Source organism: Syngnathus leptorhynchus, chromosome 8 (assembly GCF_054491065.1).
Source record: "Syngnathus leptorhynchus isolate UIUO chromosome 8, UIUO_Slep, whole genome shotgun sequence".
In the NCBI taxonomy this organism is placed as follows: Eukaryota; Metazoa; Chordata; class Actinopteri; order Syngnathiformes; family Syngnathidae; genus Syngnathus; species Syngnathus leptorhynchus.
The window spans coordinates 7,122,303-7,144,209 of NC_141202.1; the positions used below are offsets into that span (position 1 = coordinate 7,122,303).

At 39.5% G+C, this 21,907-nt stretch overlaps 1 protein-coding gene across 1 annotated transcript; it reads left to right on the forward strand.

Annotated features, from left to right (window-relative positions):
* Positions 1-599: 599 nt before the first annotated feature.
* Positions 600-21,561, forward strand: tgfb2 (transforming growth factor, beta 2). The gene is made up of 7 exons (XM_085918636.1): positions 600-1,753; positions 14,443-14,606; positions 16,524-16,656; positions 16,738-16,848; positions 16,959-17,133; positions 17,623-17,776; positions 17,903-21,561. The coding sequence occupies exons 1-7, from the start codon at positions 1,366-1,368 to the stop codon at positions 18,059-18,061; spliced, it is 1,284 nt and encodes a 427-aa protein (XP_085774762.1). The 5' UTR covers positions 600-1,365; the 3' UTR covers positions 18,062-21,561.
* The last annotated feature ends 346 nt before the right edge of the window (positions 21,562-21,907 follow it).

Here is a 21,907-nt window from a genome sequence, read left to right on the forward strand (position 1 = left end):
TTTTAGACATTTAGAAATTAGCAACTTTATTTGATCATTTCATAATATTGATCTAGGCACAGCTTCAGGGTTTCTCTCTCTCTCTCAATGTTAAAGAAAGGCTTGACTAATACAAAGGCGGGCTGAGAAAATAATATATATTTCAGAATATCAAATAAAATGCTGAAGGATCTTAAATTTTATATTTTTGCGTGTGTGGGGGGACTATAGCGCCGTGTAACCAACTATGCATGACAACATCAAATATTAGTTTAACTTTCATCATCTGAATCACTTTTTAAACCAACCCCTTGTCCCTGGAAAAAAAATCAACTCTACAAGGTCAAAAGTGCCCCCATAATAATTAATTCAACAAATCCATGCAAGAAAGAATGTTGCCACTTGATGCGATTTGCAGAACAATCTTGCTGAAACCTGCGTGGCAGAGCTCAATTCTAACCTCACAGTAACGTCACAGTTGATGCACACTCCTATATATATAAAAATAAATCGCTTCTGCTTCTCCACTGACGACCACAGACTTAGACAGAAGCGCGGGGGTTTGGGGGTGAGAGGGAAGGTGGGGTGGGGTGGGGAGGGGGGGGGGGGCACGTGGTATAATCGCCCCCTTATAAATATCATTCAAGTGGCCACAGAGGTCCGCTGCCTGGCACGCGTTAGAGACGAGCGTAGATGTGTTTGGAGGACGTGCAACTGGAGGAGTTCTTTCTTATTACCAGACTGGAAGGTGTAACACTTTCGTCGTCAACATCGCTCGTGTGGATTTTATTGAGGACTCACCTTCAACCTGAACTTTGGGACCAGACCTGTGCAAAAGAACATTGCAACAAAATAAGTTGGGATTCTACATTAGGGAGTGTTTTTTTTTCTTCTTCTTTTTATTTTGGAGCTGGGTGGACGTCAATGCCTCTTTGGTTGCTGAATTGCGCCTGAAACGAGTTTTTGGAAGCTGCGATGAACCGAGCGCTCTGATGCGGTTAAGGTGTGCTTAAGTCCCGCGAGTAAACAGTACAGTCCACTAACTATAACGTGGTTTTCATTTTTGTTTTGAGTTACATACTTTTAACCAGTTTAATGGGGGCAAATATACATACAGCCAACACTTGGCTGCACTTTTACGCACGCTAGATGCGCCAGCACCGTTAAATGAGTGTTGGTCATTTCCCAACCGAGTAAGGGATTTATTACGCCTCAATCATCGAATGACTTCTCAACTAAAACAAACAACCAGCTGCTTTTTTATTCATGAAAAGCATTTCAAATATTTGAAGAGGCAATTGACTTATGCGCGCAAATGCGGTCGGAAGCTTTAGATTGGTGTCCCTAAAATGTGTATTATTGGTGTCTTGTAAGACACCATAGTGAATGTTCCCTTTGATTAGTGCAGTTTCAGCCCTCGAGGAAAAGATGAACCTGTGTTTTGTCAGCCTTCTCCTCACTTTGGATTTGGTCACCGTTGCGCTTAGTTTGTCAACATGCAGCATATTGGACATGGAGCAATTCAAGAAGAAGCGCATCGAGGCTGTCCGAGGGCAAATCCTCAGCAAACTCAAACTCGCCAATCCTCCGGAGGACTTCCCCGAGCCCGAGGACGTGTCCAAGGACATCGTGGCCATTTATAACAGTACACGGGACCTTTTGCAAGAAAAGGCCAATGAACGGGCTGCAACGTGCGAGCGCCAAAGGAGTGAGGAGGAGTATTACGCCAAGGAGGTGCACAAGATTGAAATGCAGCCCATCTATCCATCCGAGAGTAAGAGTCTTTTTATATGAACTATAAAGCTGTTGAGATATACGCTACAGTTGGAAATGTTCAGGGTTGGGTTGCACTTCTAAATTTCCTCGAAATGGGGAAACAATTTTGGGAAGCATGAAGGCGTGGGTAGATGGTGTCAAAGAACTTGGCTTGTGCAAAAACCTGCAAGTATTTTGTGACAGCCCAATCTGAAAGCTTTGCTCTTTCCTTTTGGCTTTCATCCATTAGATGGTGACAATGTCTTATCTGCATAATGTACAATCACTATGGAGGTAAATCCTCTCTAAATGTGTTACTCGCGTTTATTTTTGTGGTTGTTAAAAAAAAAAAAAAAAACATCCTCTGGGTCAGCTAGAAATGAGAGTACAAAATGAACAGCAGAATGTATTACTTCACTATGTTGTGCAGTCATCAACAGTGTGGGAATTCTTTAAATGGGTTTTGGAGCTGTCCACAGTTACTTCAAGCATTTAAATTCTCCTCTCAACATGCAGCTATGGTATAATGGCAACATTACAGTCAGGTCTGTGTCGAAGTTGTTAGGAGGACTTGGAGAAAAAAAAAAAAAAAGCTCTTGGCTGTGCTTCAGTGCAGTGACCCAGTGATATACTGTATCCAAAAAATAGTGTTGAGTTTCTATGGTCAGATTCACATGTGGCTTTGGCGTGTGAATTGATACAAGTTCGATGTGTAACCAACGTGAAAACTGGAGAGCTGTCCATTGGTGGATAACAAGCAAGCTTGAGGCCCAGAAAAGATGGAAGATCACCCTGATCACAATGCATCCCTGCTTATTGCATGGATTTGTTCCAAACCCACCCAAAATACTGAAAACCCCAGATATAGGCAATCCACTATAATGTCATTTTTAAAATAGATGCACCCGACACATTTTAAACCCATTTAAATATTAAAGCACATTTTTCAATTCCTTAGCAAATATACATTGTTCGCTTCAGTCTACCGCATGGACTCTATTCAAAGACTGAGTGGCGCCACTGAATTGAATTTGAAAGAGCGGAGTCACTTCCATTGGCCGGTAAACAATTGGCCGCTTTGTTCATTCCCACAATGGCAAAATGTTCCTTTCTACCTGTGCTGGCCTAGCAAAACGAAAACTCCACTCGTGCACAGTTAGGCTAGGCTTTTGCGCAGGGCATGAAAATAGGACCCTATGTGTGTGCCAGGCCTCAACCACAATAAGAAAATAACTGCACCAGAATGGTAACAGTTAAAAAACAATGACTCAGATCATGAACAGGTCACATTTTATTACTTTTTTTTTTTTGGTGGAAATTCAGTAAACTCCAAAGAGTTTATATACATTTTTTTCTTGTAATATATGAAATAATGTAATGCTTCACTAACTACAGTGGAAAGGTAAGCACAAGAACTGAAGTAAAAATCGACTAGCATGACATTTTAAATGCACTTTTGCTTTTGAATGTTATCCGTAGCCATTTAAATACCTCAAATATGAGACAATTGGGCCTGGCTCCAAGTGCAGTCAGAAAAACATTAACAGGTATAAATAATACCAAAGGGAGGGAAGGAGCACAAATGGACTGCCATTCATGTGAACTGGTGACAGAGACAGATGCTTACCAGAAAAAAGATGGTGGAGCTACTCTTTTCACTTATGTTTGTTTGGTCTTCTTCATTTGATATAAATATGTCTAGTATTGTGAAAGTGAACATCACATGCTTACGGGGGCATCAAGCTTATTCGGTTGGGTTCCAGATTGTCTTCAGAGCCCATAATGTTTGGTTCATCAATCTTTTTTTTTGAAGAACTTTTGAATAAAATAGCCTGTGGCAAGTTCTGGTTCTTTCCCTGTGTGCATTCACAAGAGCCTAGTGTCTTCTTGGTAAGTAATATTGCTCAAGGTCTGTGATACTGAAATCACAACCAAAAGGGGAATTCCAACCATTTTTACACTCAAATGTTAACTTGTCAGTGGGAATTGTTCCACTTACACAAGGTATATGTGGCTCTGCAGCTGCTTTGTGAACCGTGACAAAATAAACATGGTGATGTCATCGTGATGTCACTGCTTTGTTTTGTTTTTTAAGAAAAATAAATTACAGGAATGTTTGTGGGAGTTGGGGTGGTGCAATCTCTCATTGTTCGTTCAAGTCGTAACCAGTTGGCTTCTTTGAAGGAAATCTTGATTCTATTTTTTTTTTTGTTGCAACATTTAGAATGAAGTAGAAAACCATTAGGCCTTTAAGTGAGTCCTCCAACTGAAAAAAACAACAACACTTAATTGCTTTGGCATTAGTGAAGAAACCAACAATTTTTGGCAATGTGCTCTGCTCTCAATCTGTGTTTGTTATGAGATTTCATGTTTCCTTATAACAGTGGGCGTTCTGTTTTTTTTCTTGCTACTTAATCTCTAAAATTTATTGTTCAGTGTCCTTGAAACGTGTTGGCCTCATCTTTTGAGTTAGTGTGTCAAAATTGATTTGTGCAAACGCGTGTGTGTGGTTAAAATTATCTTCTCCTGGGGGATGGGAGATGTAGTGTGTCATGTTGGGTGTGGGGGGGAAATAGTAAACTACTTTTTACAAACTTAAACTTTAATGCAATGACCGCCCAGATGTGTCGCATGAATAGGATTTTTTTTCCTGGTGTTAGCAAAGAAGTAAAAAACACCTCGAGATTTCCGTGATAAATTTTCTTGGTATTCGGCCTACCTAATTGGTTGGTGCCCCCACGGTTATTCATCTAAAACACTTTATGACCGGTTAATCTTACTGTAATATCATCGTGCAGTAAATACACTCACTGTTGTAACAGTCTGGCCTGGTTGACACCATGTCTTGTTTTCTTAAGTGTGAACCTAAGTAGACAGAAAGGCTATTTGTTAAGGCCTGTGTGTCCCCCCTCTGTGCCTCAAGTCCCTTGGGTGCTATCTAGTTCCTAACACACTGAAGTCTGTTATAAAACAGTTTTTGTTGGCAGCCCCCAAAAAGACAGCCAGACAGCTGGTAAGCGAGCGCAAGCCTTCCGGACCCGACCATTGATACGATCAGGTCCCCCGCAATCTTGTTTTGGTGTGCTGTATTTCCTCGAGCTGTCTTCTCACCCGGTTAGCTGTCTCTGGCATGTGAGGAGTTAGGGGCATGCTCATTGATGTCACTTGAGGATGTTATGAAGTGTGGTACATACTCTAATAGGGGAGGGGGGGTCAAAAACAAGACAGAAAATAAAGAAAGTAGACAACTACTTCAATAACATTAACAAGTATTTCCGAAGAACTTTGAAGCGTTGTAAAGGACGTTTTTTTTTCTTTTTTCTTGGTTTCTAAAAAGAGCATAAGATAAATAACACAAAAGTAGCAAGCAGCTTGTGTGTAATTGAGGAAGTATAGCAATTAAGGTTTGTTCTCCCTTTTTTACCTTGAAGGTGGAAAAGAAAGCTTTGCTCAACTTCTTTGCTTGATGCAGCCTTGATTTATTCAAACTGATGAATCACAAGCAACTCGGGGCTTTGGTATTTTGCCCCAAAACAGATAGTACTAAAGAGGGAAACTCGGAATCACACCAGAAAGCTTTTTTTTATTTATTTCGTGTTGGACAGCACTCCAGAAACCAGGAGTATATTTCTGTGGGACACTGTGATAAAAACTTGATCGGTCCTTAAAGGCCAACAGACTTCTCCTCGTGGCTGAACTGACTGTCTCCTTTCAAAAATCACATTTTCCACAGTTAGTAACGATACCAGTACTAGTGGTCTGATTTATTCTTTTGTGTGCTTTGGAAGTGGCGTGGAAATGCACTTAATAACGCTACGCACTTCATCAGTGCTTCAGTCACTGACACAGTTTGCCCACAACTATAAATCCTCTTTCAAACCTCAAACCCAAAAAAAAAAAAAAAAAAAAAAAAGGGGCCAACATTTCAAAGAGTCAAAAGAAACCCTGTTTGTAAGACACTGTGACCGTTGTGAGCCAAAGCCTTATGCTTATTTACAAAGCAAATATGGACCACATGTTGCTGTCTGCTATTATTTAGTGAGCTGGATTCAATAGCACTAATTAGCTACCCATTAGTGCTTCATTCACATTGGAAACAGTTTCAACTGCTTTGATAAGCATCATTTGTGATGGCTAAATAATTCCTCATCATCATTGTGGTACTGTCTGTAGCATGAACCATCGCATAAAACTTGACATTGAGCCGCAAACGTGGTAACAAAATACGTTTACGAACCTTTCAAACCCCTGGTAGCTTTTCAAATATTATTTATCATCATCATTCAGTCGCCATGACAGTGTTTTGGGGCTTATTGTTTTCGCTAAGGTTGCTTTTATTGCTTTTACTGGTTACCTCAGTAAGAACTATTGGTGAGTAAGCAAATTGCTTGTGTGTAAACTTGTATTTGTTGTGACAGACTTGCACACCTGTAAGTAGAAATATGTAAACAATGGTTGACCATAAATGTGATTTATGAATTCTGAGCACAGTCCCAACTGCAGTTAACAGAGGACTTGCATAACTACATTAAACCAGCCGTTTATTTTTACTTCCTCTGTATTACGGGTGAATAGAAATGTTTTTTTAAATGCATTATCCTGGTCTCATTTCATTGAGGTATATGGACCTTTTCTATCCACTTTATGGTACCAGTCAAAAGTTCAGACATGATTGAAGAAGTGTGTTTTACATGTTAAATGAAATGAAGACTAAATTTGAAATGATGATAGCTGTAGAACAATGACCCATTATTACATGTATGATGCGTGCAAATGAATGGCAAAACTAAAAGAGGTAATGTAAAAGAGGTTGGGCATGTGCATGATGGATTATGTTTGGTTAGTTAGAGTGAAACTTCTGGTTTATCTCTCCCGCATGCTAAATAAACCCTGTCGTGTGGCAGCGGTTGGTTTGTAAAGGGAGGCTTGTAAAAACAACCCAACACATGAAGAACACAAACATTCTCAGGTAGGTTTCAGCACTTAAAGGGGTAGCCGTTGCTTGATATACGTTTTCTTTTATCTGCATAATCTGCAGAAATGTTTTGTTGATTCTTCCTTGAATCCCATAAAACAAACCTTTGACAGGTTTTGTCAAAATACAGGCAAATACTTTCCATCCTCGGTTGGTGGAGGTTTTGTGCATCCTTTCTGGGTTTGTATTGTGCAAATGTCGAATTACAGGACACTTTTATAGCATTTGTTCATACAATAGGTAGTAAATAATGCCAATTGAGGATTTTTTTTTTTTTCTCGGCATATAGAAAGGTCACAATTCTATATGGTACTGTTTTAGTTGAGAGCCAACATGCTTGTTAAACAGATTCCTACAAACATAAATCAGATTGTTTATGTATTTTAACAAGCCACACATTTGGATTGCGCTTTTTTTTATATTGGAAGTGATGGTGATGGATGTTTTAGACAGGAAGTAGTAAAGACATAAGTCATTGTCATCGTGTTTACAATTGGCATGCTACAGTAACTATTTTTTGCATTTCTGTATTGGACATGGACTAGCGATCCAGCTGAGAAACCAGCTGCAAGACGAGTTGAACATTTTTAAGAACTTGCAAAAGTGAGGCACTTTACCAAAGAGTTGTAGTGGAGAGCTTTGCTTTGTGTTCCCTTATGCAAGATCTGGACACTGCTGCCATTTAAAGTAATCCACCACTGTGGCCAAGTATCGTTGCGTAATAGAGTGTTAGAAAGCGAGCAATCGAATGAGTTCAATGAAAAACAAGTTCTCCTTCAGAACTTTAGGATTACGAATATATTATTTGCAGCAGTGGCAGAATCCTCTGCAAGATGATAGTCTTAACAGGAGCGGAGGCGCAAGCAGAGCAGAGCAGAGTGCATGGTGCACATGCTCAGCTGTGCTGTGCTGTGCTGTGCTGTGCTGTGGCTCACACGCATGCACCGACAGAAAGTCTTGGGCAGCATTTCTAACCGTGCCAGCACTCCACTCACTTTCGGATTATTATTATTATTATGCAACAGACTCTTTGAGAGGAGCCGGCTGCTACTGGGATCACAATGGTGTGTGTCACTCACAATTGAATGATTCAACCAAGAGAAAGTGAGTGAGTGAGTGAGTGAGTGAGTGAGTGAGTGAGTGAGTGAGTGAGTGAGTGAGTGAGTGAGTGAGTGAGTGAGTGAGTGAGTGAGTGAGTGAGTGAGTGAGTGAGTGAGTGAGTGAGTGAGTGAGTGAGTGAGTGAGTGAGTGAGTGAGTGAGTGAGTGAGTGAGTGAGTGAGTGAGTGAGTGTCCAGTTTGAAGAAGGCATCAGGACATCTGGAGCTTTACTTAAAGCCTTAAAAGAAGAGTGAAATTGTGAATCAACTTCATATTTCTACTTCAAATTGGAGTTCATAAAAATGCTTGTGTTTCCCAATACTTTTATCCAAACAGTGATGATACGTATAAAACATCCATCTAATTTAGTGAAAAGGAGATTTATTTGGAGGATCAGAGATTCATAGTGTCCATATGTTGGATGTGTTATATGGGTAGGTATGATTCACCTGTATTAATCATATTTTGTGGACCAGAAAAATATGTTTGGCTTACAATTATTCTTCCAGGTTGATGCTACGGTTTTAACATTTGACAAATGGATTGGAGTTTTATGCTTGCAAGGAGAGGATACCAGGGAAAATCATTGACAGATACTGGAATACGCATGCAATCTAATAAAATCCTTAAGAAAAACAGACCTTCCCAGTAGTTGGATGTCACCCTGAGAAGAAAGCTAACCTAAATATGATCTATATATTTTGAAATATTTTAGAAGCAACTCTTTGTTTTTCTTGCTCATAGTTCGGCATGCCAGGTGTTCCTCTCATGTGGTGGAGAAGGCCTAATAGGATTCCATGGCTTGCTTCCAGTCACGGAAGCTTTTGTGGTGAAGGCTGACTTGAAATGGCTCCCCTGATCCAAATGAAACATTCAGCTGTTCAACGTGTAGCAAGGATAGTAGGCCGAAAATTAGATTTGCGCATGAAGAAGGTCGGCCACTTACTTGCACCAGCCAGAGGAAAAAAAATGTCGTACTGCCCAACATTGTAGCTTTGGTGGGAAAACAATGCTGGTGATCGCCCACGCGACTGAATCGTGCCGTGGTGTTTTCTCACTTTTAAATCAATACAGCCATCCGTAACTTGAATATTGCATGATTTAATGGCAAGCTGATTTCGAGCTACATTAGAGATTTGCTCATGTCCATCTTGTGTGTATATGTTGAGCTTTGCTGAGTGACATTTAACACATCCACAAAAAAAACCTGGGATTAAGTGTGGAGTTGTTTTCAATTTGTTATTGGCAGGTGAGTGACTGAGTGAAGTTATCTGCAAAACTCCAGCCAAGTGAAAACGACTTCCCATGAACGCTTGTCATCTATCTCTCAGTCTTTTCTTGTATTTTCCTGTAGTGAGGACCTCAACCCCCACCCTCCCTCTGTCCCCCAACCTCCACTATCCCATCCTCTGCCTTCATTTCCTCTTGGCTTCTATGTGTTTCAAGCTGTCTGCTTCTGTCATATCCACTCTCATTCTTTCATTCCTTGCCCTGTTGCTTGTCAGAATCACTTTTATGGTGTCTGCTGAGTTCTTTGAGTTCTTTGAGATCTTTGATCCCTCCGCCGTGGTAGTCACTGAAATGCCAATCAGTTTCTTATCTGATCAGCTTCTGATTTCCCATATTATGCTTGTTCTCAGCAGTTTATTTTTTCCTCATTAACACATATTCTATATCTTCCAATACATTATATATATATATTGAGGTTCACGTACCTCTTATCTCTCCGTTGATGTCAAACCCAAATGTTTTCAGTGTTCAGCAAAATAAAAGTAATTGGCATCACTGCTCCAAAACCTTTGGAGGAGAGTGCATACATATTTAAATCCAAATAAAGTTCTAACAGTTGGACATTATCGTTCATTCAGACACATCGACATTTAACTCAGACTAAACTTAGCATATTTACTCATGCACCATTATCCTTCTCACATTTGAGCATGTCTTACTGCGGTGAGAAATATTCAAAAGTAGGTCAAATAGTTTTACCCAAGTCATTCCCAGAACTTGGGTCTTGCAGACAAGTATGCAGTCTGTTTCCATTCTAAAATTCGGAGGTTGTAGACAGTTGCATCCGGTAGTAAATCATTAAATCCATGCACATTGTCCAGCCTAAGGAAAAAACAACAACTCTTCAAATACAAAATATAGTTACATAATGTTACGTGTATTTCAATAGTATACATTCTGGGTCCTTCACACTAAACTACAGTGAGCCAATGATTCGAAAATACACCGAATAAAACGACCATGTGTAAGAAAAGAAAGATGATAACGATCAGGATGTCGAGGCCAGAAGCCACTAACAGCACTGAGGAGTCACAGAGCACATGTGGATTTCTTCAGGCCAATTCCTCAGAAACATCTGCAAAAGCAGTCACAGCTCAATTCCTAACAGCTCGCGATCACAGCGCAATTATTTCACTGCAAATGTTTTCATTTATGTATTCCCACACTTTCAATCTGTTTTTGTTAAGCTCATGGTTTGGGCTGAATCGTAAGGCTGTCACCTGTTCAGGTCATTGAGGGGAGCTGAGGTTTGGAAAATGAAACTGGAAATGGTACAAAAATGTTCCCATGGCCTGGTGTCAGTTAAAAAAAAACACTCAAGTGGGGAGCATAGTGGCTTGCTAAAATCCTCATATCAAGATTCCAAACGAAACAGTTTTACCGCCAATTGTCCTTCATGTCTTCTAGATCAGATGTTTGCCCACTGCAGGTGTCCTATAGCCAAGGTTAGAATGGCCCTTTCAAACTCTCTGACAGTAAAAACCTCGGGTAAAGTCTGGGCCAACTGATCCACAACAAATATTGGACAAAACCAATGGAAGCGGGAAAAGATCAGAGAGCCACGAGATATTCTGAACATACGTTTTGATTGACGCTGTACTTGAACAATTTGTTCGTTATTGCGGCTGTCTTTCGCGGTGTTGGAGAAGAATACCGCGTTCTTCGTACCTTCTCTTGAGTAGAGTAACTAATTGAGGAAACCAAAATGCTAGACACAACATTGCATTGGGTGTGTTCGTGCTCCCATGCCTTCATTCAGCGTGAGCTCACTCAAGTCAGGTTTTAATTGAAAACAGATATAGTCAAACAAATATAAAATGTAGAAATTCTTTCGTCTTGATTATACTGTATTTGCTGCTGGTTTCTTGGCCGTGATTTCTACTGTGCTTTATTTGAACTTCTTGGTTAGTGAAGTTTCCCTGGCTCTTGTGAGTGCTGTTTCCTTACAAAATCTTTGAAGACGTACTTAAGTGATGTCATCATACCAATCCATACCAATTTCTGTCTAAAAGTAAGAGTGAAATAATATTTGGCTGGTAAATATTACTTTACTTAAAACATATTCTTAATTAGCACAGTTTCCTCCATGTGGGCTCTCCCAAGAAAAATAATATAGAATAGAATCTACCAAATCCTTTTTAATCACAGAATTCTATGTTTGTATTGGAGGATTGAAGATTGTCAAAGGTGGAGCTGCTGCTAGAGATATTTTAAAAAACAAAAAGCCAAACAAAATACTAAATATTGAACAAAGTTCAAAAGGAAGGTTTAAAATAACAAAGGATGCCAAGCACTCTTTAACATCAACTCAGAATTACAAGGGCCATTCATTAACCCAACTGGAGGATGAGTAGGGCTATTTGATTGACAACTTTCTTTTCAAAGATAATGCTCAATTTTGATAGCCATTGCAAGATTGTTATTAAACAAAACAAACAAACAAAATTAAGCAATTATCTCTTTTATTTTGCAAACTGTGAATTGTGCATTTGGGTCCTTTTTCACATTCTTTACCTAATGTGGTAACAAATGATAGATTAATGCCAAAGTTGCCCAACCGGTTCATTATTTACTGTCTGTGAAGAAATAAATAGCACTTTAGCAAGTTACAAGATTTATTGTGTATCATTATTTTTCTTTTAAACCTCAAAAAATTCTCGGTTCAATCTGTCGTTAATCTCAAATGAATCCAAATAACTGGATAGATTGTGTCACACATAGCACATCTATTTATTGCCGATAGCATTGTACGAACAGATGAACTTTCAGTGTCCCTTTAACAATTGGCCAAATAACAGATGCTTTAGTATTTTACCATCGGTATGTGAGGTAATGGGAGTGATGAGTAATGAAGTGACGGATTACAGGAGTCGGGGGGCTTTGTGTCGGGACTGTGACAGCTCTTAAGTGACATCAGCCCAAACGTAGCAATGCCATCTGTCATGTGATGTCACCTGCCTAAATTCAGTGCAATGTAGCAATTTCCGCATACAGCGAGTTTAAATTCTTCCGTAGCACAGTCCGAAGATGGTGATGAAATGACCTGCATCGTAGAATATACATGGTTATGTAAGGAAAATAATGTTGTGGTCACAGCAACAGAACAAAGAGTTGAAAATTGATTTTTGGACACAAAGCAGGATGATGTCATAATCTCGTAGATGCAAGTAGAAAGTATGTTGGAATTCTACTCATACCTGGCTTTCCCTCTCATTGCTCTCCTGTTTTCTGGGTTTGGTCACATGCCGCTTTGCAATGTGAGCCCAAGGACTACCCCATAAAATACAGGTAACCTTGGCTGTTGGAATTTGTTCAATGTAGTTTTGAATTACAGTGTGCACGATTTTCTTTGCACATATATATTGATGCTCGGGCTGCAGAGCAATTACTGAATTATATATTATGAGTGAGTTTTTACTGAATGTAAAAATGTGTCTGCAAGCACATTGTGGATCAGTGTGGCTGAAACCATCGAGTGAACCTCTGCTCAATGCAGCCAGTGTTGTGTCAAAAGCACAGCAAACTCATTCACAAGGGTCTGAAGCGGCTTGTGTAAACGGTTTTCATTCAGGTCCCCTTGGAATTGGAAGTTCAATCTTCTCTGTTGACAGATTGGAAGGAAACGAACAAGAGCATCATTAGTCTTGGCTACCGCTGCACACTCCATAATGGTAAAGGATGTCAAGTAATCAGCACCAGAGGATTAATGACTTTGAGCTTGTGAATAAAAAAAAAAAAAACTTTATGGTCACTGAGAACAAGCCGCCGTTTTAAGTGATGTTGAAAGATCCGTCTTTGGGCGGGGTACACCCTGAACTGGTCGCAGTACTAACCACTCCCAATCATACCTGCGGACAATTTGGAGTTGTCACTCGGGCTATACATGTTTCTGGAATGTGGGAGGAAACCCGAGTGCCCGGAGGAAACCCACGCTGGCACGGGGGGAACATGCAAACTCTACATAGGAAGCCTAGAGCCGGAATCGATATCTTAACTGTGAGACGGACGGGCTAACCAGTGCGCCGTCGTGTCTCGTGAAATATTGAACAATGCTTCAAAATTTGTTCTCATTAAATGAGTGGCAAATTTGTGCATTGCTGCAGAAACAGTAAGGACAGAGACATGGACACTCTGACGGCAGCAGAGATATTTCACAGGTGGCTGTAAAATACGCAAGATTTGGCTGAACAAACACTCCAAAGCTGAATCAGTAAATCTGACACAGTAAATCCTTCTTTTGCTGTATTTTTTGCCCCGTAGTCTTTCACATGGAAACTTCAATTCCACTTGAGTAGTAATGATTCTCATTGGATTCTTGGGATCCAAGACAAATGTATGACAAATTAAAATGATTCAATGTTTTATGAGTTTTACAGCAATCCTCAACTATGCAATTTGGCCAATCCGTTTTGTGTATTGTACACAGACTAAAAGGAGAGTTAGGGTTCACTCACACTGAGTCAGTCCAATCGCACCATGAATCACCTTCCCCTGTCCCCCTCACACAGCGCTCATCTGTTCATTTATTATATGATTATATTCACATCATGTGCATGAGAATCCTTCCCTCTCTGTGTCAGCTGGTCCCAGTCAGTCTGTCTTTTGCCTGTTAGAGAGTGCACCAAAGTGCCTCACATTCCAGCCATGAATTCAAGACCTCATCGGTTTCCAGTTCACTGTGTTGTGGGCCAATGTCGAGTTCTTCTGCATTTTCTACATGCGCTACAGAAATGACTAATGACAAAATGTGTTCTGGAGTGTCTGTCGGACATGTTGTGCGGTTGTCAGGGCTACACGTGTCACCCTGCTCGTATGGAAACATCTGTCAAACCGTAGCACATGCAAGTGGTCTTCGTGGGGGGTTGTGGAACCGCTACTGTACTCTGTCGTTCTATTCAAGTCGTTTGCTGCTGTGCAACAACGTAAATGCTGTCAAGGTTTGGGCTTGGTTGACACGTGCCAAAAGTTGGTCCGATTATGCAATAATCAAGCTATTGTCAGAAATGTACAGTATTTGTACCACAGCTGCACTATGTCAAAAAAATCTTTAATACCACAATGATTAAGTACAGAAGTTTTAATTCTATTGTTATTTTTATTGTGAGCTATTCATTTTCTTAGTTGTTAATTTCTAAAACGATTGAAAAGATTTAGAATCCTACAATCATTTATTGATTCAAATCAGAGAGAAAAAAAAACTTGAGTAGATTAGGTTATGAATAGGGTAAATACAATTTTAAATTCTTCATTCCTTCCAAGATGGTAAAAAAAAATAGTTTTATTATCATTCACCTTCAGATTTATGTCTGTCAAACACTGATGAATTTTTTTTCCCGTGTTACAGATGTCATTTCCCCCACTCTGTTCAACCCTTACTTCAGACGGCTAATGTTTGACGTGTCCTCTATGGAGAAGAATTCCTCCAACCTGGTGAAAGCTGAGCTGAGAATCTTCCGTCTTCAAAATCCTACTGCAAGAGTTTCTGAGCAGCGCATTGAGTTGTACCAGGTAATATGTGAAGAAAAAAGAAGCAAAAGATCAAATGCGTTTCTGTTCCACAGGTATTGCAAAGTTCCCCACTCAAAATATGCCCGCATAAAAACAGATTATCTTTGTGCATACAACCCACCTAACATGCAATCTGCATTGAATGATGATGTTTTTTTTTAGATTTTTAAAAAAGCAGTGCACATAAGAATCAAAATCATTCTTAAACATGGCCCAGCACCTGAATTAAACCGAATATTACATTTACAACATAAAAATTGTTTAAAAAGTCATAAAATACCACATTTTTCTTTAATACAGTGCTTAAGGGTAGGACTACTCCATTAAAAAAAACAAAAACATTCCAAACACAATGAAGGATTTCGATTTGTGATTTGGTTCTTCAATAAGCCAGAGCTGTCGGTCAGTCTGTCTACACCAGCCGGTTTCCATGCTATGTTTACATCCAGACAAGGGGATGACAGCAAGGCTAAACACAACTCCAAACAGGGAGACTCTCACCAAAACATACCGCCTGTGCGGGAGGGGAGGAAGGGACGGGCCGGTACAACGAGGTAGACCTGATAACATCCACCTTGCACACATTTATCATCACACGCAAACACGCTCGCTCACTTAGTCATGTATACAGAGCAAAACACTTCATCTAGATGTGTTTAAAAATATACCAGTCCCTGAAATGCTTTTGAAGACCTTGCCTCCATGCTAAGGTTATTTTCAAGACAGACAGACAGACAGACTCAAGTGATACTGTCCAGTGAACAGCTTCAAAACACGAAACTTTGTTAAATCGCACAAAGGGGAACACGAATGTCAATTATCTCCTTGCTGCCTGCTGTTTTTTAGCCTCAAATCACAAATGTTCATGAACCACAAGGACGCACTAGCCATGGCAAATGTGTTATTTTCCAATCATCCGAATTCCACCGTGTAGACGGACGGCATTCTAATAACCTTTTTTATTAAGTAAAATTGAGTGCACGTGACCTTGAGGTCAACCAAGGACACTGAATGAGTTTTTGGGTCTGTATTTGCCCGTGTTTATGATACATGACACAAGAAGCCAGAATATTTGATAGAAGTATAATAAGTAATATCATTATGAACGTTCGTGATGTTCCCTGTGTGGAAAAGAATAAAATAACGACAATTTCCTTTTTTTTTTTGTTGCATGAATGGTATTCATTAAGTCTGAATTAAAATAAATGTTAATCATGCAAACCCTGAAAAGAAACATTGATTAAAAAAAAATGCAATAAAAATGTATGACTATTAACTCCCAGATAAAAAAAAGAAATATGAATAGAAGCAGCAGGAGTTGTGTTTTACACATTAGTTTAAGATGAGCCAAAACCAACACAGTTCTGAAGGACAGGACCAGCAGAGTAATAATCGTGGCTTGCCTGCCATCTGGCTCCGCTCATGTTCCTGGGCAATCAATCAAAGAGGAGAGAGAGATGGCGAAAGAGCTCAATTAATGCTTTTGCAATCATGCGATGCAATTTAGTCTCTGTGTGTTCCTATCTTTGTACAAGTGGAATGGGATGCCTACCAATGAGAAATTCTCTTTTCATTTGGTTGTGTATTTATTTGTACATTATAGCACACAAAGAAACAATTCACATTTCTCATGATTGCAGCATCACTTCGGTCTTCTCTTTTGGTGAGGGGCTGCAGTGGGATTCAAAGCAACAATCATCTAGCCCTAAAGTGTATACAGATGGAGTTTTTCTTTTTATAAAACATCTTCTCTATTCATGAAAATAAAAAGAAACTTGAAAAAAGTTAAGACATTTTTTAAATGCGTCACAAATATATTTAGGGACCCATAAAGACATCTCTGATAAAAATTTGAACAGTGTCGTTTGATTTGTTTGTAACTTGGGTCTCATATTCCCACCTCTCTACTGTCCTCAGATTTTAGCCCACAAAGATCTGACATCCCCAACTCAACGATACATCGACAGCCGAGTGGTACGAACGCAAGCAGAGGGCGAGTGGCTGACGTTTGATGTGACGGATTCAGTGAGTGAATGGATGAACCACAGAGGTGAGCGCAGTCCAACACTCATTCATTCTTGCATGCAGAATACTGCAACATGAGCTTAGTGTGTGCTTTGTTCCTCCTCAGATAGAAACAGTGGCTTCAAGCTCAGCCTACATTGTCCATGCTGTACTTTTGTTCCATCGACTAACTACATCATTCCCAACAAGAGTGAGGAGTTGGAGGCACGGTTTGCAGGTTATTTGATCTGAAAGCTTCATAAATATTGTTAGATTAACATGTATGGACGATTAAATGTTTCAAATATCAGTGGACAGGTTACAGTTTGTTTTGTATTTGTGCTCTAGGTATTGATGACAGCTTCGTCAGCGGTGGTGATCTGAAAGTTTTCAAGAGGCTGCGCCACAATACACGGGCTCCACACCTTCTAATCATGCTGCTGCCGTCATACCGATTGGAGTCTCCGTTTCACCACAAATCACATCGAGCAAAGAGAGCCCTGGATGCAGCTTACTGCTCCAAGTAAATCATCCTTCACTACCGTAACAATTCATTTGCTCATTGACAATATGCCTGCTTAGGAAAGGCTTATTTCATTTACCATTTAGGATTTGTGTTGACCTGATGGAGAGTCTGTTAAGACTTTGCATGCACGGTGGTCGCAATATTTCTGTTGTGCCACTGGTAAAGACTGGTTGACCGATTCTCAGCTGATTTTTAAATTTTAAACAGCCTATAGATTGTACAACGGATTTTTTACTTTTTAATTGCTCGTATTGTATTGGTGATCGGATGGGTATTTGTGTTTTAGCTGCTTCTCCAGGTCCTACACACTTAATTGTATCGATAACTGCTTTGGTAATGAAGTGAAAATAGATTGGATGCTTTTACTATCATTAAGGGGGACTCACCTACATCCTTTGGCTTGGGATTCTACAAGTAGCACAGCCCCTAGTCATAAATGCGGTCGATGGAAGAAAGAAAATCACTTCTAATCTTTATGAATTGTAGAAATGTTCAAGACAACTGCTGCTTAAGGACGCTCTACATTGACTTCAAGAAAGACCTCGGCTGGAGGTGGATTCATGAGCCAAAGGGTTACGATGCCAACTTTTGTGCTGGAGCTTGTCCATATCTATGGAGTGCTGACACACAGCATGCCAAGGTACTATAAAGTTTACAAAGCGTAGCAGTTTAAACAATCGATAAATTCTGAATGAGGAATGTAAGCAATAAAGTTACATTTCAAACTATACACATGAACATTTGATTATTATTCTTGTGTTTCCAGGTGTTGGGCCTTTATAATACGATTAATCCTGATGCATCAGCGTCACCCTGTTGTGTGTCCCAGGACCTGGAGCCCCTCACCATCCTCTACTATATCGGCAAGACGCCCAAAATAGAACAGCTCTCCAATATGAAGGTCAAGTCTTGCAAGTGCAGCTAGAAATCAAGTCAGCACGAGACACACCCGCCTTCCTTCGCACAATAATGCACACACACACTAATTGCAACCATGCTATCTCTTCTATTTTCACTCAGCACGGTCCAGTGTCATGTGTTCAAGATTAGAGGTACCGAACAAATAAACCTCATTCCAAAATGGCACTGCAATGCTCTTAGAAATACACGACACGGACCATCGATTCCATAGACACCATGTGCCTTGTATTTGTTTTTGTTTTTTTCATGCTGTTTAACAGAAGGCAAATGCCACACGTGGGCAAATAGTCCAAGTTGAAGTGTGCCTACAGTTTGTAGCGCCCTGCTCGGCTTTCCAAGCATCAGCCCCCTGACGGGCTATCAGATGTCAAGATTCAACCTGTCATATCCAATCAAGCCTTCTGAAAGGGTAACACTGCAGTTATTTTGGCTGGTGTATTGTTTGCATGCAACTACACAAACTAAAGAAAAAGGCGAGAAGAAGAAGAAATCTTTTGTTTTTCTTATCGACATTGACAACCGTGAAATGATAATTATATAAGACAGAGGTCATGGCATTACAGGTACATGTTTTGTATGGTATGTTTGCTAGATGATAGAAACATAGTGGAACGAATGAAGATCCGGTTTTAGTGAGATTGACTAATACTCAGGGCTCTGTTTTAGTGGACAGCGTGCCTACGCTCAGATTTAAAAACTGATCTTAAAAACTGAAAAGTTGCTTATAAAAGCAATTTGCATATGTCCGGATCCTGAATGGATTCCAGCCATGGAAATTGTGCGCCTCTCCTGCGCTGATTTAAAGGGAAAAAGAGGCTGGGTCCATTGGCTAGGGAGCAAGTTGTCCACACCCACAACAGCTCAAACTGCCCATTTCTAACTGCGTCCCTAAACGAAAATACCGTAAGAAAGAAAACTCCACCCATGCCCAGAGTTAGATTGTGCATTATGATGAACCTGTGCTTGGCACAAAAGTAGTCCACTGAGTCTTTTACTCTCAAACTAAAAAAAAGTAAAAAAAAAAAAAATCATCTGCCCCTTATTTACTCATTTAGTTTTAGAGAATTGTTGTATGTTCAGTAAAGTGGGGTATTTTTAGGTCAAATTTGCTTGATTGACAAAACGTGACTGCTGACTTGTTGCTACATGTTTTGTCGATTTATCAATCGATGACACCATAGAAAGTGTTTCCCAACCTTCAGTGGGCCAAGGCACCCATTTTACATGAGAAAAATCTCACCCAAAATGAATCTTGTCTCAATTTATTCACAAACTGACTCAGTGTGAAGTGTGGCTATTGCAAATAGAACACACAGTTGTTTCATTTGCAGGAATCAATTCCGACATTATGTTGGATTAATATTAACCATAGTACAACAATGACACTACCGAGAGGTGATTGAATAAACGGATCGGGAAAACCCTGGTAGAAAAAAATATATATTGTTAAAATAAAACATGAAGTTAATGGGTCTTCGTTTTAGTAATGTAATGACGAAATGTTGATTTCCGTCGTCACAATGTGCAAGTGGAAATACCCTTTTTTTTCATTCGCCTTCTATAGAAGGCCCAGTCAACATGAATCACCTCACACACTTGTCACATGAGACCGATTAAGGCAAACACTGGAAGTTTATGTGATAAGTTTTTATATGTGAAATTATTACACACATCCACCCTCAATCCCAATCCATTTTTTTTGCTCTCTCCCTTATTCAGTCACGTCACATCCTCATTTGTATTTGTCTTTGTTTTGTATCCTTTGTATTTTTAATGTATTCATTGTTTTGCTATTTAAGATGTTTGTGCTTAGGTGATTAGAATATATTTGACGATTGACAATTCAATGACCTTGCATTGTGGGTATGCGCCCCCCCCACCCTTCAACCTTTTGTATCTTTCAGGTGCTCTATTAAAGATTATTTTTGTTTTAAAATGTTACTAGTTTTGGAAATAACTGCTGTCAGCTTATACAGGTTGATTTCCAAACCTTTTTTTTTTCTTTTCGAAATTGTTTACTCTATGCATCTGTCATTTAAACGTTATTTGGGAGTACAATTCCGTTTGCAAGCGCTGCAATCTGATTCCTGCAGTGATTAGATGGCTATTCCAGCAGCTTCAAGATTGTTTATTTTCTGACAGGCCCAAGTGACCTTTGGAGCTGGAGTGCATCGTACTAAAAGGCTAATGACATTGAGTTGCTGTAGCTTCCTCAATCTTTCCGACCACTTAGTATAGTGAGCATGTTGACAACGTGGGCATTAAAGCAATTATTACGATGCATGTCAACATTTGACATTGGCCGTCCTGCAGCATTTGTTAAATTGTTAAAAGGTGGAGGAAGCGACTGAAATTCTTCTCAAAATTAGAGTTATTTACCGGTCTGCCTAAACAGATAGAGTCAGAAAATCCTCAAAAGACATCTTAAATAAACATGTAAAAAAGTGAATTCAGTTCAAAAGTCCTCATTTTTGTTGATGATGGTAAAGCATTGAGATCTCAATGAAATTGACAATCTCTGCATGAAAGCACAAAAAGATAGTCTCATCTTATTGTCTAACAGATTTGTTAAACACATCCAACATGAAAAGGTGTGCCACACAACATATTATTTTTCAACCAACCACTGAAATGGCCCAAAACTGAAATGGGACAACTTTGCTAAGTCTCTCTTTGCCTACCTTCTGGAATAAAACTCAAAAGTTTCTGGCAGGATCATTTCTAGGGAACTCTGTTGAAGAAGCCAATCTGAAAACAGTATCTTTCTCGCGTGACAAAATTCTACTATTTATGTTCCATTTACCATTTACTGCGTTTGACTCAATCACGGTTGAACCTGTGATTTGTGGTTAAAATAAAAAAGCTTTCCACACATGGAGAAACTAAAAGAAGTGATGACATTTTATACAATACTGGGTTCATGTCATACACTCATCATGTGTTTAGCCCACAGTGGTTAAGAAAAATCTTTCATCAGAGAAACTGGTCTTATGACGAGGTCTTTGGACAAGTGATGACAGTCCAATGTTGCTTACTAAAAGAGGAAGCCTTTGAAATCTTATAAGATCTCAAAAACAAAAGGTTTCGCTCAGTCAATAGTCAAGTCAAGTATTCCACTTTATTCAAGCTTACAATAATGTCATCATGGGCATTTTGTATTTCTGCCACATCTGCTTGTCATTAGCTTTTAAATCAAATTGTACTGATGATGTTTTATTATTAGTGCATTGAAAACCAATTCTCTTTATATTTTGGATAGTTAAACACCCTCCGCCTTCATCAAAAAAAGAGTCTGGATTATCAGCCTGGTTGGGCTATGCCAGTAGACATCCTGACTAGTAGAGAAAAAAATATTTTTAACGTTTCTTTGTCACAGTGGAGCTGTTGTTGTTTTATTTGTTTGTTTGTTTGTTTTTAATTTGATTTTTGAAATGTGATTACGACCCACTATACTGTACTGTAATGCAGTATACTGTGGCACCCTAGTGGTAAATAAATTATTTATGTTTCAAGGAATTCCCTGTTGTGCGATTATTTCCAGCGCATTGTGTATTTTTTGAAAGTTCTTTGACCTGGTACATAAGTTAGGACTATTAGCACTGGACCACTGCTATATTTTCCTCTCTTCACATTTTGCACACAAATAAGCAGAAAATGTGAAGACACAGTTTGCAGTTTCGTTAAGCCTTTTTATTGGGCTCCATCATTCCAACCTCAATGTGAACAGGCATGCATTTTTTCCTCTGCCAATCCTCGATTGAAAATGCAGTTAAGACCAACTTGATGACTCTAGCTCACAAATCAAAACTAGATGCCAATGCTGGAAGTTGTAATCAGTTGCTTAACCATA